Genomic DNA, 13,010 nt, shown 5'->3' on the forward strand with positions numbered 1-13,010 from the left:
GCTGTCTGGAATTCTAGTAGGTAGACTATCTGTATTAAATCATTACTAACAGCAAATATCTCAGCATCCCTGCCCACATGATTGGTGGAAATGGAAAAAAGAAGCCGATCTGAGATGTGGATATTAAAGTGACCCAAAAGGATGACTTCTCTATTATGGTATTTCAACTGTAGGAAGAAACTGTGGTAAATCAACTTGTAGATAGTTAAGGAGGTAAGAGTGCTTAGAGCAGAACTTTCCAAACTGTGTGTCGTGACACGTTAGTGTGTCAGCTGCAGTGTGCAGGTGTGTCGCGTGAACATAAAGCGTTAAACAGAATAATCGCTGAAAATTTCCACAGCGGAATCCATTTCGCAAAGTACCTGTACGACTTTTAGTTAGCGCCGTTAAAGAAGATATTTGGTCAACCGCTCAGAACCCCCTCCCCTCTACCGACTTGCATGCAACCATCATCATCAGTTTCATTTTCATTGGGGTTTTCTATAGTTCATTCAAGTATGAGTGACAGTAAATGTAAACAGAAGCTAAATTGTGCAGAGCCGCACTAAGGAGTCCCAAAAATACTTTAAATAGAATGTAATTGCAAGATGTTTTAAGTTCTAGAATTTAAATTTCACTTTCACAATTATATATATAAACTATTTTTTAATTATTTTTAACCTTTAAGAATATTTCATATCAATATATTTCGATAAATAATGGAGAATAAATGCAGCCGAATTCATCCCTGTGGTTTTATCACGTAATAGTCGCTCGGTTTTATCATTTGACCAATAAAAATAAAGCGCCCCACTTATCATACATTCATACAAATTATTATACAAATACAAATATTAATTCATAAAAATGTTATTATTGATGTTTATTCTAACTGCAACGTGAATAAACGAAGAGCTGGTGCATTTATTTTATGTTTAGTTACTGTTAAAGCTTTACAATAATTTCACACAGTTTTATTTATCAAATTGGTGTTGAATTACCTGTAAAATGGATAAGTTTCTAATTAATAAAAGAAAAGCTGAAGGTGACGTTTGTGATGAACAAAATGTATCGACTATAGAGGAAACTACGCAAGAATCAACTGTTGAATGGTCTGCATTAATACAGAAGAAGTGTAAAGGAAAATTTTCCATGCCTCGTTTATACAATAAAGATTATATGAAATCGAGATTCACATTTTCAGGTAATGAAAACCATCCTTGTTCCCAGTGTTTAGTTTGTGGGGTGAATGGGGAGCAAATGAAAGTAAGGTACCAAACAAATTAACACACCATTTTACCTCAAAACACAGTCATTTGTCAGAAAAGCCAGTAGAATACTTTACTGAACATTCAAAATCTATAAAGAAGCAGGCTACATCGTTCACCAAGAGAATGAAGACATCAGAAAAAGCTCAAAAGGCAAGTTACTTGGTTGCTCAAATAATTGCCAAAAACAAGGAGCCACACACTATTGCCGAAACCACTATAAAAGAATCTTGCTGTGCTATTGTTCGAACAATGTTTGGGCCCGAATTTGAGATAGAAGTTAATAAAATCCCTTTGGCAGATTACACGATTGGAACGTATTCAAGACATGTCTGCTGACATTAAGCTGCAAATAAAAGATATTTTTCAAGACGATAATATGATTTTTACATTGCAGTTAGATGAATCAAGAGATGTTAGTGGTTTAATGCAATTACTCGTTTTTATATGTTTCAATTCATACTAACAGAATTATTGAGCAATTCTTGTGTTGTCTAGAACTTCCAATGAAAACTAGAGGTGAAGATATATTTAAAACAGTAGATTGCTTCACAAAGGAAAATAATTTGCTATGGTTAAATTGTGTAGGAATATGCACAGATGGCGCTCCTTCAATGGTTGGTTAAACAAAAGGTTTCACAGCTTTAGCAAAGAAAGAGAATGAAAATATTATAATTACTCATTGCTTTTCACGTCGCAAAGCATTAGTTGCACAAACCACTGGTAATGAATTAAAAAAATTTATGGACAAAGTTGTTCAAATGGTCAATTACATTAAAAGTAGACCTCTCAAATCAAGATTATTTGCTAAAATTTGTGACGATATGGGGGCAAAATTTAAAAAACTTATACTACACTCAGAAGTTCATTGGCTGTCAAGAGGTCGAGTGCTTTGTGGTGTATATGAATTGAGGGAAATGATGCTTAAACTTTTTGAGGAAAATCAACATAATGAATTCTGCAATCTAATTCAAAACAAATTATGGTGCACAAAATTGGCATATCTTGCTGACATATTTGAATTCTTGAATAAAATAAACACCAGTATGCAAGGAAAAGGAGAAAATATCTTAACAGCAGTGGATAAAATTTGTGCTATGAGAGACAAGATAGAAATTTGGAAAAGGAAAGTGAAAGAAGGAAATTTTGAAATGTTTTCTAAAACTTCAGACTGTGAACTAAAATGTGATATCAGCTCGCTAATTGTTGACCATTTAACAATGCTCGGAGAGAAAATTCACTACTTCCCAAATATTGAAATACAAGACTATGATTGGATCAGAAATCCATTTTTTTTCAACTGCAACGATTAACTTGTCACTTATTGAAGAAAAAGAATTAGCTGAAATAAAAAATGATCAACGTCTGTTAATGATGTATGAAGAGGGTGATTTAGACAACTTTTGGATTCGTGTTTCAAAAATGCAATCAAACATAGGTAAAAAAAGCGTTAAAAATTCTTTTGCAGTTTTCCACTACATACACGAGTGAAGTATCCTTTTCAATGATGGCAAACTTGAAGACATTGAAACGTGGAAGCTTAAGAATGCTTGATGACGAAATGTCAGTGTCTTTGTCTACTATTCCACCAAATACTGAAAAGCTCTGTTCATCCCATGAAGCTCATATATCTCATTAAAATTCTATTATTATATATTTCTTTCCTTTCTTTCTATTTCTTATAACAATGACATTAATCTTGGAAATAAATATATTATATATTTTTATTTTGTATATTTTATTATATATAAAAATACAGCATGATCGAAAAAACTCAACAAGTGAGCTATGATATCTGTTTTCCCTATATTAAATACATTGAAAAATTAAGAAGAGAGAATCATTTCAGCTCACTTGATGTGTTTTTTTATTCGATCATACTGTATTATATATTTTTAATAAAAATGAAAGGTTTTCATGAGATAGGTTGTGTCGTGAAACAAGTTTAATCTCTGGTTTGCTAATAGACTGTGTCGTGCCCTCAAGACAAGAGTACAGTCTAACTATATCATGAAAACTTTAAAGGAGTTATATGATATTTGATCTTATCAAATATCAAAAGGAGTTGCTTGTTATAGTAATGATGGGATCAGTTTTAAAAGGAGTAAGTGATTAATCACTAACTATAAATAGTGAATATTTATTAACCCAGTATCGGATGAACAGGAAGAGATTTTTAAATAAACCTTCTAAAAGTTATACAAAATATAATTGTAAAAGCATATACTTAAATAACATCTAATCTGGCCACGTGATCCATGAGGCACATCAGACTGAATTACTGTGCCGCAAAATTATGTTTGTCTAAAAAGTGTGTCACCACCATGAAAAGTTTGGAAAGCACTAGCTTAGAAACAGCAATTAATTGTTATTATTAATAGAGACCTCCAGGGAGTCAGGGACTTATTGAGGGAGGCCACATGCTACACGCACCAGCTATCATACTTATTCATTCACACTGTTTGCACTCACAACATCCGATGACAATCTATTCCGGTCATACACCACCCTCATAGGAGTGAGGAAATATCCTCACTCCTATGAGAGAAAAATCTAACCTTTACCTCTTTAGCGGCATTCATTTTCAGCTTCCAAGGATGCCCTCTTGTCCTTTCTCCACCCTCTATAAATTAAAAAATTCCATCAATTGAAATCCTGTATGACCCTTTCAGAAGTTTGTAAGTCTCAATCATATCACTCATCTTTTTCCTGCTTGCGAGTGTGTGCAGTCTACAAATTCTTAATCAGTCTTCATAATCAGTAGCACTCGATCCTGATAGCATTTTAACACTCTCCTTTGCAGTCTCTCTACTGTATCAGAATCACAGCAGAAACCTGGAGACCAGACCTGCACACAGTAGTCCAAGTGATGTCTTATCAAGGCCTTGTAAAGAAGTAAAATGTCATCCTTATCTATATATGTGAATGTTTGTTTCAGCATTGTATTATCTTTTGAGTTGTATTTGCAATCTTTGCTACATGGTCCCTGAACTTCAACTTCCTATCTACTAACACTCCAAGATCTATAGCCTCATCAGTTTCTTCTAGCATAATAACACCAATATAATAGGACATTGGATATCTAATCATGCCAAAGTGAATGACTTTACACTTACTGACGTTGAACTGACATCCATTTTCCCCATGCCCACAATTCTACCCTATACAAATCATTCTGAAAGTACTGCATATCAGCAGCATTCCTGATTACCCTACCTATCTTTGCATTATCAGCAAATAGCTGTATTTCGCTTGTCAAATCCTTCCTAATATCATTAATGTACAGATGGAATAACAGTGGAGACCAAGCACCGATTCTTGTGGTGCACCACTGGTTATCTTAAATCTTGCAGACACATCCCTCCATACCACTTTTTGATATCTGTCAGTCAACAATCATCTTATTAATGCTAATATTCTATAATCCAACCCATATTCTCCAATCTATGCAACAGTCTATCAAGTTGTATTCTGTCAAAAGCGTTAGCAAAATCGAAAAGTATCATGGTATATCCATTCCCCTTGTCTAGTTCAATGGTAACATTGTTATAGAATGTGAGCAAGTTGCTAAAACATGACCTTCCCTTTGTAAACCCATGTTGCTCATTGCAAAGTAGAGATTCACTATCAACCCAATTTCTGAAGGCAAGCCCTAACCAATTTTTTCAAAATCTTCACCACCACCACTCCTGAGATACTAATTGGTCGATTGTTGGATACATCAGTCTTTGCACCACCCTTGTGCAATGGAATTACCATACATTCTTTTCATTCCTGCAGAATCTTTCCTGTTCTGAGACTTGTATTTAACAGCCTGGTCAAAGGAATAGCCAGTTCAGCTAAACACTCTTTTAGCACACATGCTGATATCCCATGAGTCCCTATTGCTGAATTCTTATTCAGTTTGTGCAACAGCTCTAATACCTAATCCTCATACACACGAGTTTCTTCATCCAGTGAAGAGGTAGCAGTGAGCTCAATGTCGTGTACACCAGGCTGATAGTTTTTAACAAAATGGACACTCATTAGTTGAACAACCTCTACTGCATCTGTAACTTTCATGCCATCTGTATTCAGAAAAGTTATTCTTTCATATTCATTATTGTTTTTATTTACAGCATATTGATAGAATACTTGTAGGTTGTCTTTAGCATCTTTTCATACTCAGACTTTGCTTTCTGTATAACAGTTGTGACTATTCTAGCCTGCTGCTTATAATTTTCATAACGGACATCATCCTTATGCTCACGGTATTCCTTCCACATTTCTTTTTCTTATGAATCTCTTGCTTAATAAGATTACACATCCATTTGACTCCTACCCTATTTATTCTTCAAACTCTCCAGACACATTCTGATATTGCATCATTTAAGTATTGTTTAAATGCTTCCTGTGCACTGTCAATATTCTTCCCATCCAGCAATCAATATCATTCCAGTGAACTCTGTATACTCCTCAGTTGGTCATGATTTTCTGTTTTGTAGTTCAGCATGTAACCTTTTCAGAATGGAACATTCATAAACTTAGTCACTTCCCAAGTGAGTACTGCACGATCACTGTCATCAACCAGAGGTAGAATAGTTACATCTTTAACTGAAACGCCCTCTGACACTATTATCAAATCTATCACTCTTTGACCTCGAGTTCCTTCTGTCACATGCTGCTTGAGGAAGTTGTCCCGCAACATCTCAATAAATGCATTTTCATTCTTCTCATTTGATCAATATTTGGATAATTAAAGTCTCCCATGATGATTACTCTTTTCGCACTCATCTTTTCTATTTGGTGATGCATTCTTCATCACTAGCAAGTGATCCACCAGGTCTGTAACAACACCACACTATGTAGTTGATTTTGTTAGATTCCACCTCACAGATGGCTTCAAACTCACCGCCACATGAAATACTATTAGTAGTAGCAGTGGCGTATTTAGGTATAGGCCCGGGCCTAGAGCAGCGAAAATTTCCAGGCCCTCATTTTTTAGTTATAACATGTTCCTTATATGCCACATCTACTCACATGTAGAGAAATATTTTTCTTTTCCTCATTGTAAGTTTAGTCTGCAAGCATATCGGCATGTAATCAGATTCTGCATAACTATACAGACCGAGACACATGCACAGAAAGCTACTGTATTGTTGTCAGTAACTTGACACAAAGGCACTAGGGATTAGTGAATTTGATCCCTTTCTTGCTGAGCACATTGCCAAAATGGGGGGAAAAAAAGGAAAAAGTTGTTTCCTATCTTTCTTTTGCCACGCATGAGGAATTTATTAAAATAACGGGCAAGAAAGTAATCAAATTTATTGTGAAAGAACTTAAAATAGCGTAGTACTATTCCATAAGTGTTGACTCAATACTAGACTTGTGTGGAGTGTTTCTTGCATTTCATTCCTAACATAAGTCACAAATCTGAAGAGTTACAAGAGGTGGCATTGACTTCACTAAATGAGCTTGGAATTGATGTAGCAAATTGCAGAGGGCAGGCATATGATAATGCTAGTAACATGTCAGGCAAGTACACAGGACTGCATAATTCTTGATATTTAAAGAATTCTTGAAATAAATCCATTGGCAGAATTCATACCATGCGCTGGATATTCTCTGTCTCAAATTGGTACTTGCGCTGCCAAATCCTGTCCATACTCTTCTGCATTTTTTGATGTCCTTCAGAAACTGTACGTATTTTTCACATCTTCAACACAATGGTGAAGTGTTCTAAGAAAGCGCCCAGAAACGTTTGCAAAAGTAATCAAACATCCTTTGCCTACTCATTAGTCAGCTTGTGACAATGACTGTCGGAGTCTTCGTGATGGATGGACGGAAATAATTTCCACTTTGTCCAAAATTGAAAATGACACCAACCAGAAGGAAGTACGTGATGTGAAGCAAGTTGGATTCTGTAGCAACTTCAATTACTGGAGGTTGGGATCATGACCTGCCCATAGGCAGGTCATGAGGGGCGGCAAATACCTAAATACGCCACTGAGTAGTAGTGCTACAATCATTGGTCTCAACTGTAACTGGATTCACGTCATCCGATATCATCAGTAGCATGCCTCCTCCTCTCCTGTCCTCTTTATCCTTCCTAAAAATACTGTATCCTTTACACTCGATACCACTTAGTATGTCTGATTCTGATAGCCAGGTCTCACTAATGCCTACACTCTGAAGTCCCAACATATTGACTAAGTCAACAAACTCTACCCCTTTGTTTCTGATACTCCTAGCATTTGTATACAGACATAATCTACCTGCATGTTCTTTTATATACTCTTGTCTGTAACCTGCATGACACAGTTGGACAACTTGCAGATCTCTATTCTTCTCTAGTGCTTTATACATGTAGACATCTTTGATGGGTCCGAACGGGACGAAATCATCATTACAAGGGATGATTTTACATCAGGTCTGGTCTTCTCTGATTCAACACGATACGCATGCAGTTACCAATAGTTCACAGCAGATCACAACCTGCAAACAACTTTATAGCAAATGCACTTTCCATTGTTATTCCTGTTTTCATATACTGGTAACCCTCGTATAACGCAGTACTTATACAATGCGGTCTACAAATTGTAGCAACCCTTGTTCAATGCGGTTTCGATATAATGCAGTCTACAATTTCTAGTAACCCTTTATTTATTTTTTTCATATATTTTTCACTGCGCCACTTAAAAATCAAATTTTATCTTCGTTAAATTTGTGTCTGCCTGTATTGCGCAAGTAGTTATAAGTATCGAATTTAGTTTTATTGTATTTCTGAATAAGGTACTGTACAGAGGTTTTTACAGTCTGTGTAATTCTCAACAAATAGTGCAATTAGAGACAGCTGGAATAAAAACAGCGATAACTAATGAATCACGTGTCCTCCTCTCACAGAAACTATGCTGTATACACTCAAGCAAAACCATATGTTGAACTGAAACACAGTATCTAACTAAAAACTATTGTCCAATTTTTCAATTATGAAACAAGTGTTTGTTTTATTGCATTTGAAATTCTCGATGTTATCATGACATATCACAAAGGCTGACTTCAAATAAAATTCTACCAAGAATTGAAACATGCCATATAATAAGTGTGCGAGTTCGTCTACCATCTCAAACATAAACAAGCAGCCTTACAATTCAACCAAGGGTTGAAACTTTGTGTGAGTTGAGTCAGCCGGTAATGAGAAGTTCCTTCGGAATGATAAATGACATCCTGTCGTGAATGTGTTAAAACTAATAGTGAATGTTGTTATGACAGTTTCAGATGTTATGGAATTCGACTGAAGAGAATTAGCATTTCAACTCAACACTTGTCATTTGCCTTTGTCTTTGCGTCACGGGATCTTTTGTTAATACCGCACCAATCATATGCACGTCTTCATAGCTGCTCTCTTGTGTAAAACAAAATTCAACTTGTACGTATTGTAATAATAATAATAAAAAAAGTTGAATAATTTATAAGCATACAAAAGGATATCACCTGTAAATCGTTGACGTGTCACCCCTGGCATGAGTGTCATAAGTTCGCCATCTAGGGTTTACTCTATAAAGTGTTTATTGTTGAAAATTGTCTTCGTTTTCTGCCAGGAAAGCGCATTAAAAATCATAAATGTGTTATTCTCAAGATGAGCAGTTTATTTTCTGGTGAGCTACAACATACAATATGTAATGCTTTTTTTTATGTAAAAGTTTATTTTTATTGTAATGGCCACTAAAACTGCAACGAAAGGGGGAAAAAACCAACATTGAAGAGGAAATTCATTTCTTTCGAAGAAAAAATTAAAATCTTGGATCGGTTGAAAATTGAAGAAAAACCAAAAGTTGTTGCAAGGACTCTGAATTTAAATGAATCAACAATTCAAACAATCAAACAAAATGAACATAAAATCCGAGAAAGTGTTTATTGCTGGATCAACGGTAAGTGCAAAGCGCGTTGCTCGTGCACGTGATATTCTAATAGAAAAAAATGGAGAAATCTCTAATGATATGGATAGAAGATTGCACTCAAAAGAAAATTCCTTTGGATGGACATCTTATTAAGCAAAAAGCTAACAAAGTTGATAAACATTTAAAAGAACTTGATCGATATTCTTCAGAAGAAATCTCTTGTTGGGTTACAGCTGGCATCTTTGAAAATTGGTTTTTCAAGTGTTTTGTACCTGATGTAGAAAGTTACACAAAGAAAAAGAATATGGACTACAAAATTCTACTAATTTTATATAACGCCCCAGGCCACCCAACAAATCTAAGCCATCCGAATATTAAAATAACTTTTTTGCCACCTAATGCTGCTTCACTTATTCAACCACTCGATCAAGGAATAACATCAACATTTAAGTCATATTATATTCATCGAACATTCCAATTAATTTTGGAAAAAATGGAATCTAATCCAAACATGACACTGCCTCAAGCATGGAAAGAGTTTACAATATTGAATTGTGTGAAAATTTTTTTTCAGTGCATTAAGGAATTACAACCCTCTACGCTGAATGCTTGCTGGAAAAAAATTTTGTACCTCCAGTGGATCCGAGCTAAGTCGTATAATAAACGTCGCACACCTTTTTGGTGGAGAGGACTTCAGCAACATGGTTGAAAACGAAATTAGTGAATTAATTGATGGGAATCAGATTTAAATGAGGAACTGGTACAATGAATAGATGGCGTCAAACCAAATGGTGGGGAAAGTTCTGCCAAAGATTCTAATTGTGATGAATCCATTAAAGAATTCAGTTTAAAGAAATTTCACTTTAAAATTTTCTTACATGTTTTTCTTTTCAATATGAAATTTAATTTCATCCTGCTCAAGACTAAATGGTGATTACTTCCAATTTCAAATTCTCTATACACTCTAGTGTGCACCAGGGAGAAAGCATCACTATCAACAATAACATAGTCAATGAGACTTTTCTTATTCTTTTCCTCTTCTCTCCATGTGAATTTGTGTACATTTTTATGTTGGAACATTGTGTTAGTAATAACACAATGTTCATGTCCTGAGCAGAAATTCGACAGGTATTTGCATTATTAACTTTGCTCTTTTTTTCAAAAAGAAAATTTCTTCCAAATTTTCCCAAAATATTTTTGCATGTCTGACAATCATTTCCTACTCTGCTATTTAGATCTCCAACAAGGACCAACTTTTCATTTTTCGTTGTGTCAGTTGCTTTCTCTAAAGCCTCAAAACATTCCTCGACTTCTGCCTTAGTGAAACTTTCTGTGGACTATACGCACAAATAAGTCTCATTGTTCAGTTCCCCCATCTGATATTTGCCCACATCGCTCTGCTTGATATTGGCTGACATTCAAGAAAATTAGCCTTGTATTTAGTATTGAATACTATGGCTATTCCTTCTTTTTCTTGATTGTCATTGTCTGAATTGCCATTCCCTACATTGCTCCAATAAGCAATGTAGTAATATTTCGGTGGGCAATGAAAGTCATCTACCATTTAGCATATCTAGTACATTTCCTCCAACCAGGAGAAAATGCTATAATTAGCTATAAATAAAAGGAATATATGGAATATGATCATTGAAACTTTATAAACTTTTAGTTGAAAAGAAAATACGTACTCTGCTTTTTTGGTTATAACTTTCTTCCAATCTATAGAACGCACATTCCAGAAAGCAAGTGCTGCTCTAAATCCGGGAATCCCAATAATGCGCCAATGAACACGTACTGTTCCATCTTCTGGATGATTTGTAATCTTAAGTACTTCCAATTTGACACCAGCATACTTTAAGTGGCATAAAATCTTAATGAATGAAAGTTGCTTGACATATGCTTGTATTCCACTGCAAAAAGGAAGAGAAAAAAAAACATACAAGAAGTTGTATTTCTACATACAAACATGTGGAGAAATCAATTCATATTATGTCAATTACTTATCATTTGTTAACTGTTTATTTCTATTACACCAAAGCAACTAAGGTTATAAGTTGAGTGGAATCTATCTGTAAAATGGCATGTGTTCTCCAAATGGACTGTTCTGCAAGGATTAAAACCCACGCCTGTATAAATTCAGGTAGCTCCTTAGTTTAAAAGTTTTTTAAATGTTGCTATTATCAACAATGGAAACAGAAACCTTGTTTTATTTTTTTCCTTTTTGAACAAAAGGCATCATCACATCTGATTTTATGATTTGTTCATGGAAACCCACAACAATGACCTGATTGGCATGGGTTCGCCATTAAAAAATGCAGGAAAGAGGTTATGGATGAACATACTTTCTCATATAGCTCTTTTAATGAACTTTCAGATTTCATGGCTAATATAGTCACATGGGATTAGCTCTTTAATGTTCATTAAAGACTAATCCTATGTGACTACATTAGCTATTCGGATTAAATGCTCTTATAAATATTCCTTAGGATTCATACAAGTCTTTCCAACTAAAGACCATCTATTAAAAATAGGATTAATTATTTCACGGTGCTATTAGATTTCGTTGTGTGAAATTTATTTACTAAGATTTGGGAGGCAGTAATTCTTAGGCCTCCCACCCAAAGCAAGGGATAGCTATCAATACCAATAGAGGGTATCCCTCTTAGGATTTTGGGCTGTTAGTTTACCATCTTCCATTTACTGTTTGTATGTTTTAGTGTGTATATACAATTTTATACTGTATTCCAGAAAATGTGTCTGTGACAGAGATGAAATGGGAGTATTAAACCTGTTTATTTCAATGTGTTGTCATAGAGAAGGTAGAGGTACTCTGTGGTACTGCATTAGAATTTTTCATTAGTATGTAAACAGACATCATTGCTAAGGATTTATGAAACTGCACCTTCACAAACTATGAATAAAAATAAAGCAAAGTACAAAATCGCTAAAATCTTATAGACATCAGATTCCTGACATTTGGTGTGGTGTGCAGGATATTATGACAGTACTAGATGAAAAAGTCACATCATTACTAACTTCCTATCAACAATTTTCCTAAATGTTAGCCTGTTATCTGTCAACATTCCCAGTGGCAGCTTGTGGCTTGAAATCGTGGGGGTGTTGTAACTTTCAAAATATACATACACATTGTAAGTACAGTGTATACGTGTTTGGATAAAATATCAAAATTATGGTAAAAAAAAAATCTTATCATGCGGAGGTTTCTGTGGTTAAGAAGTTCAATAATCATTCCAGTTTTGTGACAACATTTTTATTATTAAAAATAAATACTGTTTTTTAAAACTAAACAAGTACTATAAAACAAACCTGACAACTTTCGTTAGTTGTCAGAGTAACATCTTCAGGGGTAAAGATAACGAACAGTTTAAAGCACAAACTATAAGAAATTACAAAAAAACAAGTTCATTTATTGGTATCATGAACATCAAAAACGTTCGTTAAAAAAACTGAATAACAGATTTATACAACCATTAATACGTGTTAGCTGGAAACAATGCTATTTGATGTCGCATTCTGTAGTTCACTTTCACTCTGTCCGAGGTCTGAACTGGGTAAATTTTTCATAAATGCTGACCAAACTTGATTTAAAATCAAGCCTTGATTTTTATTGCATTGTGTAGGAATTTTAATCATATTTGCTGCCTCTGAATTTTCTTGTGAAACAGTTTTTATCAATGTAGGACACGTTTGTTCTGTCCCAGAGTATATCATGACCAGTAGAAGCTGTGTGAAATGCCAAGCCCAATTTACCCAGTTCAGACCTCAGACAGAGTGAAAGTGAACCACAGAACGTGACATCAAATAGCATTGTTTCCAACTAACACATATTAATGGTTGTATACATCTGTTATTCGGTTTTTTA

The 13,010-nt window shown here is 34.7% G+C and overlaps 1 protein-coding gene across 1 annotated transcript in view; it reads right to left on the bottom strand.

Moving 5' to 3' along the window:
- The window catches only part of LOC150098038 (uncharacterized), a 108,088-nt gene that overhangs the window by 37,228 nt on the left and 57,850 nt on the right, over positions 1 to 13,010 (bottom strand). The window contains exon 4 of the mRNA XM_090406439.1: positions 10,816 to 11,037. Coding sequence (XP_090262565.1) covers positions 10,816 to 11,037 — 222 coding nt within the window. The remainder of the gene's footprint in view (positions 1 to 10,815; positions 11,038 to 13,010) is intronic.

This window comes from Typopeltis vanoorti, chromosome 16 (assembly GCF_054136105.1).
Source record: "Typopeltis vanoorti isolate ZY-2024b chromosome 16, IOZ_Tvanoo_1.0, whole genome shotgun sequence".
Taxonomy (NCBI): domain Eukaryota; kingdom Metazoa; phylum Arthropoda; class Arachnida; order Uropygi; family Thelyphonidae; genus Typopeltis; species Typopeltis vanoorti.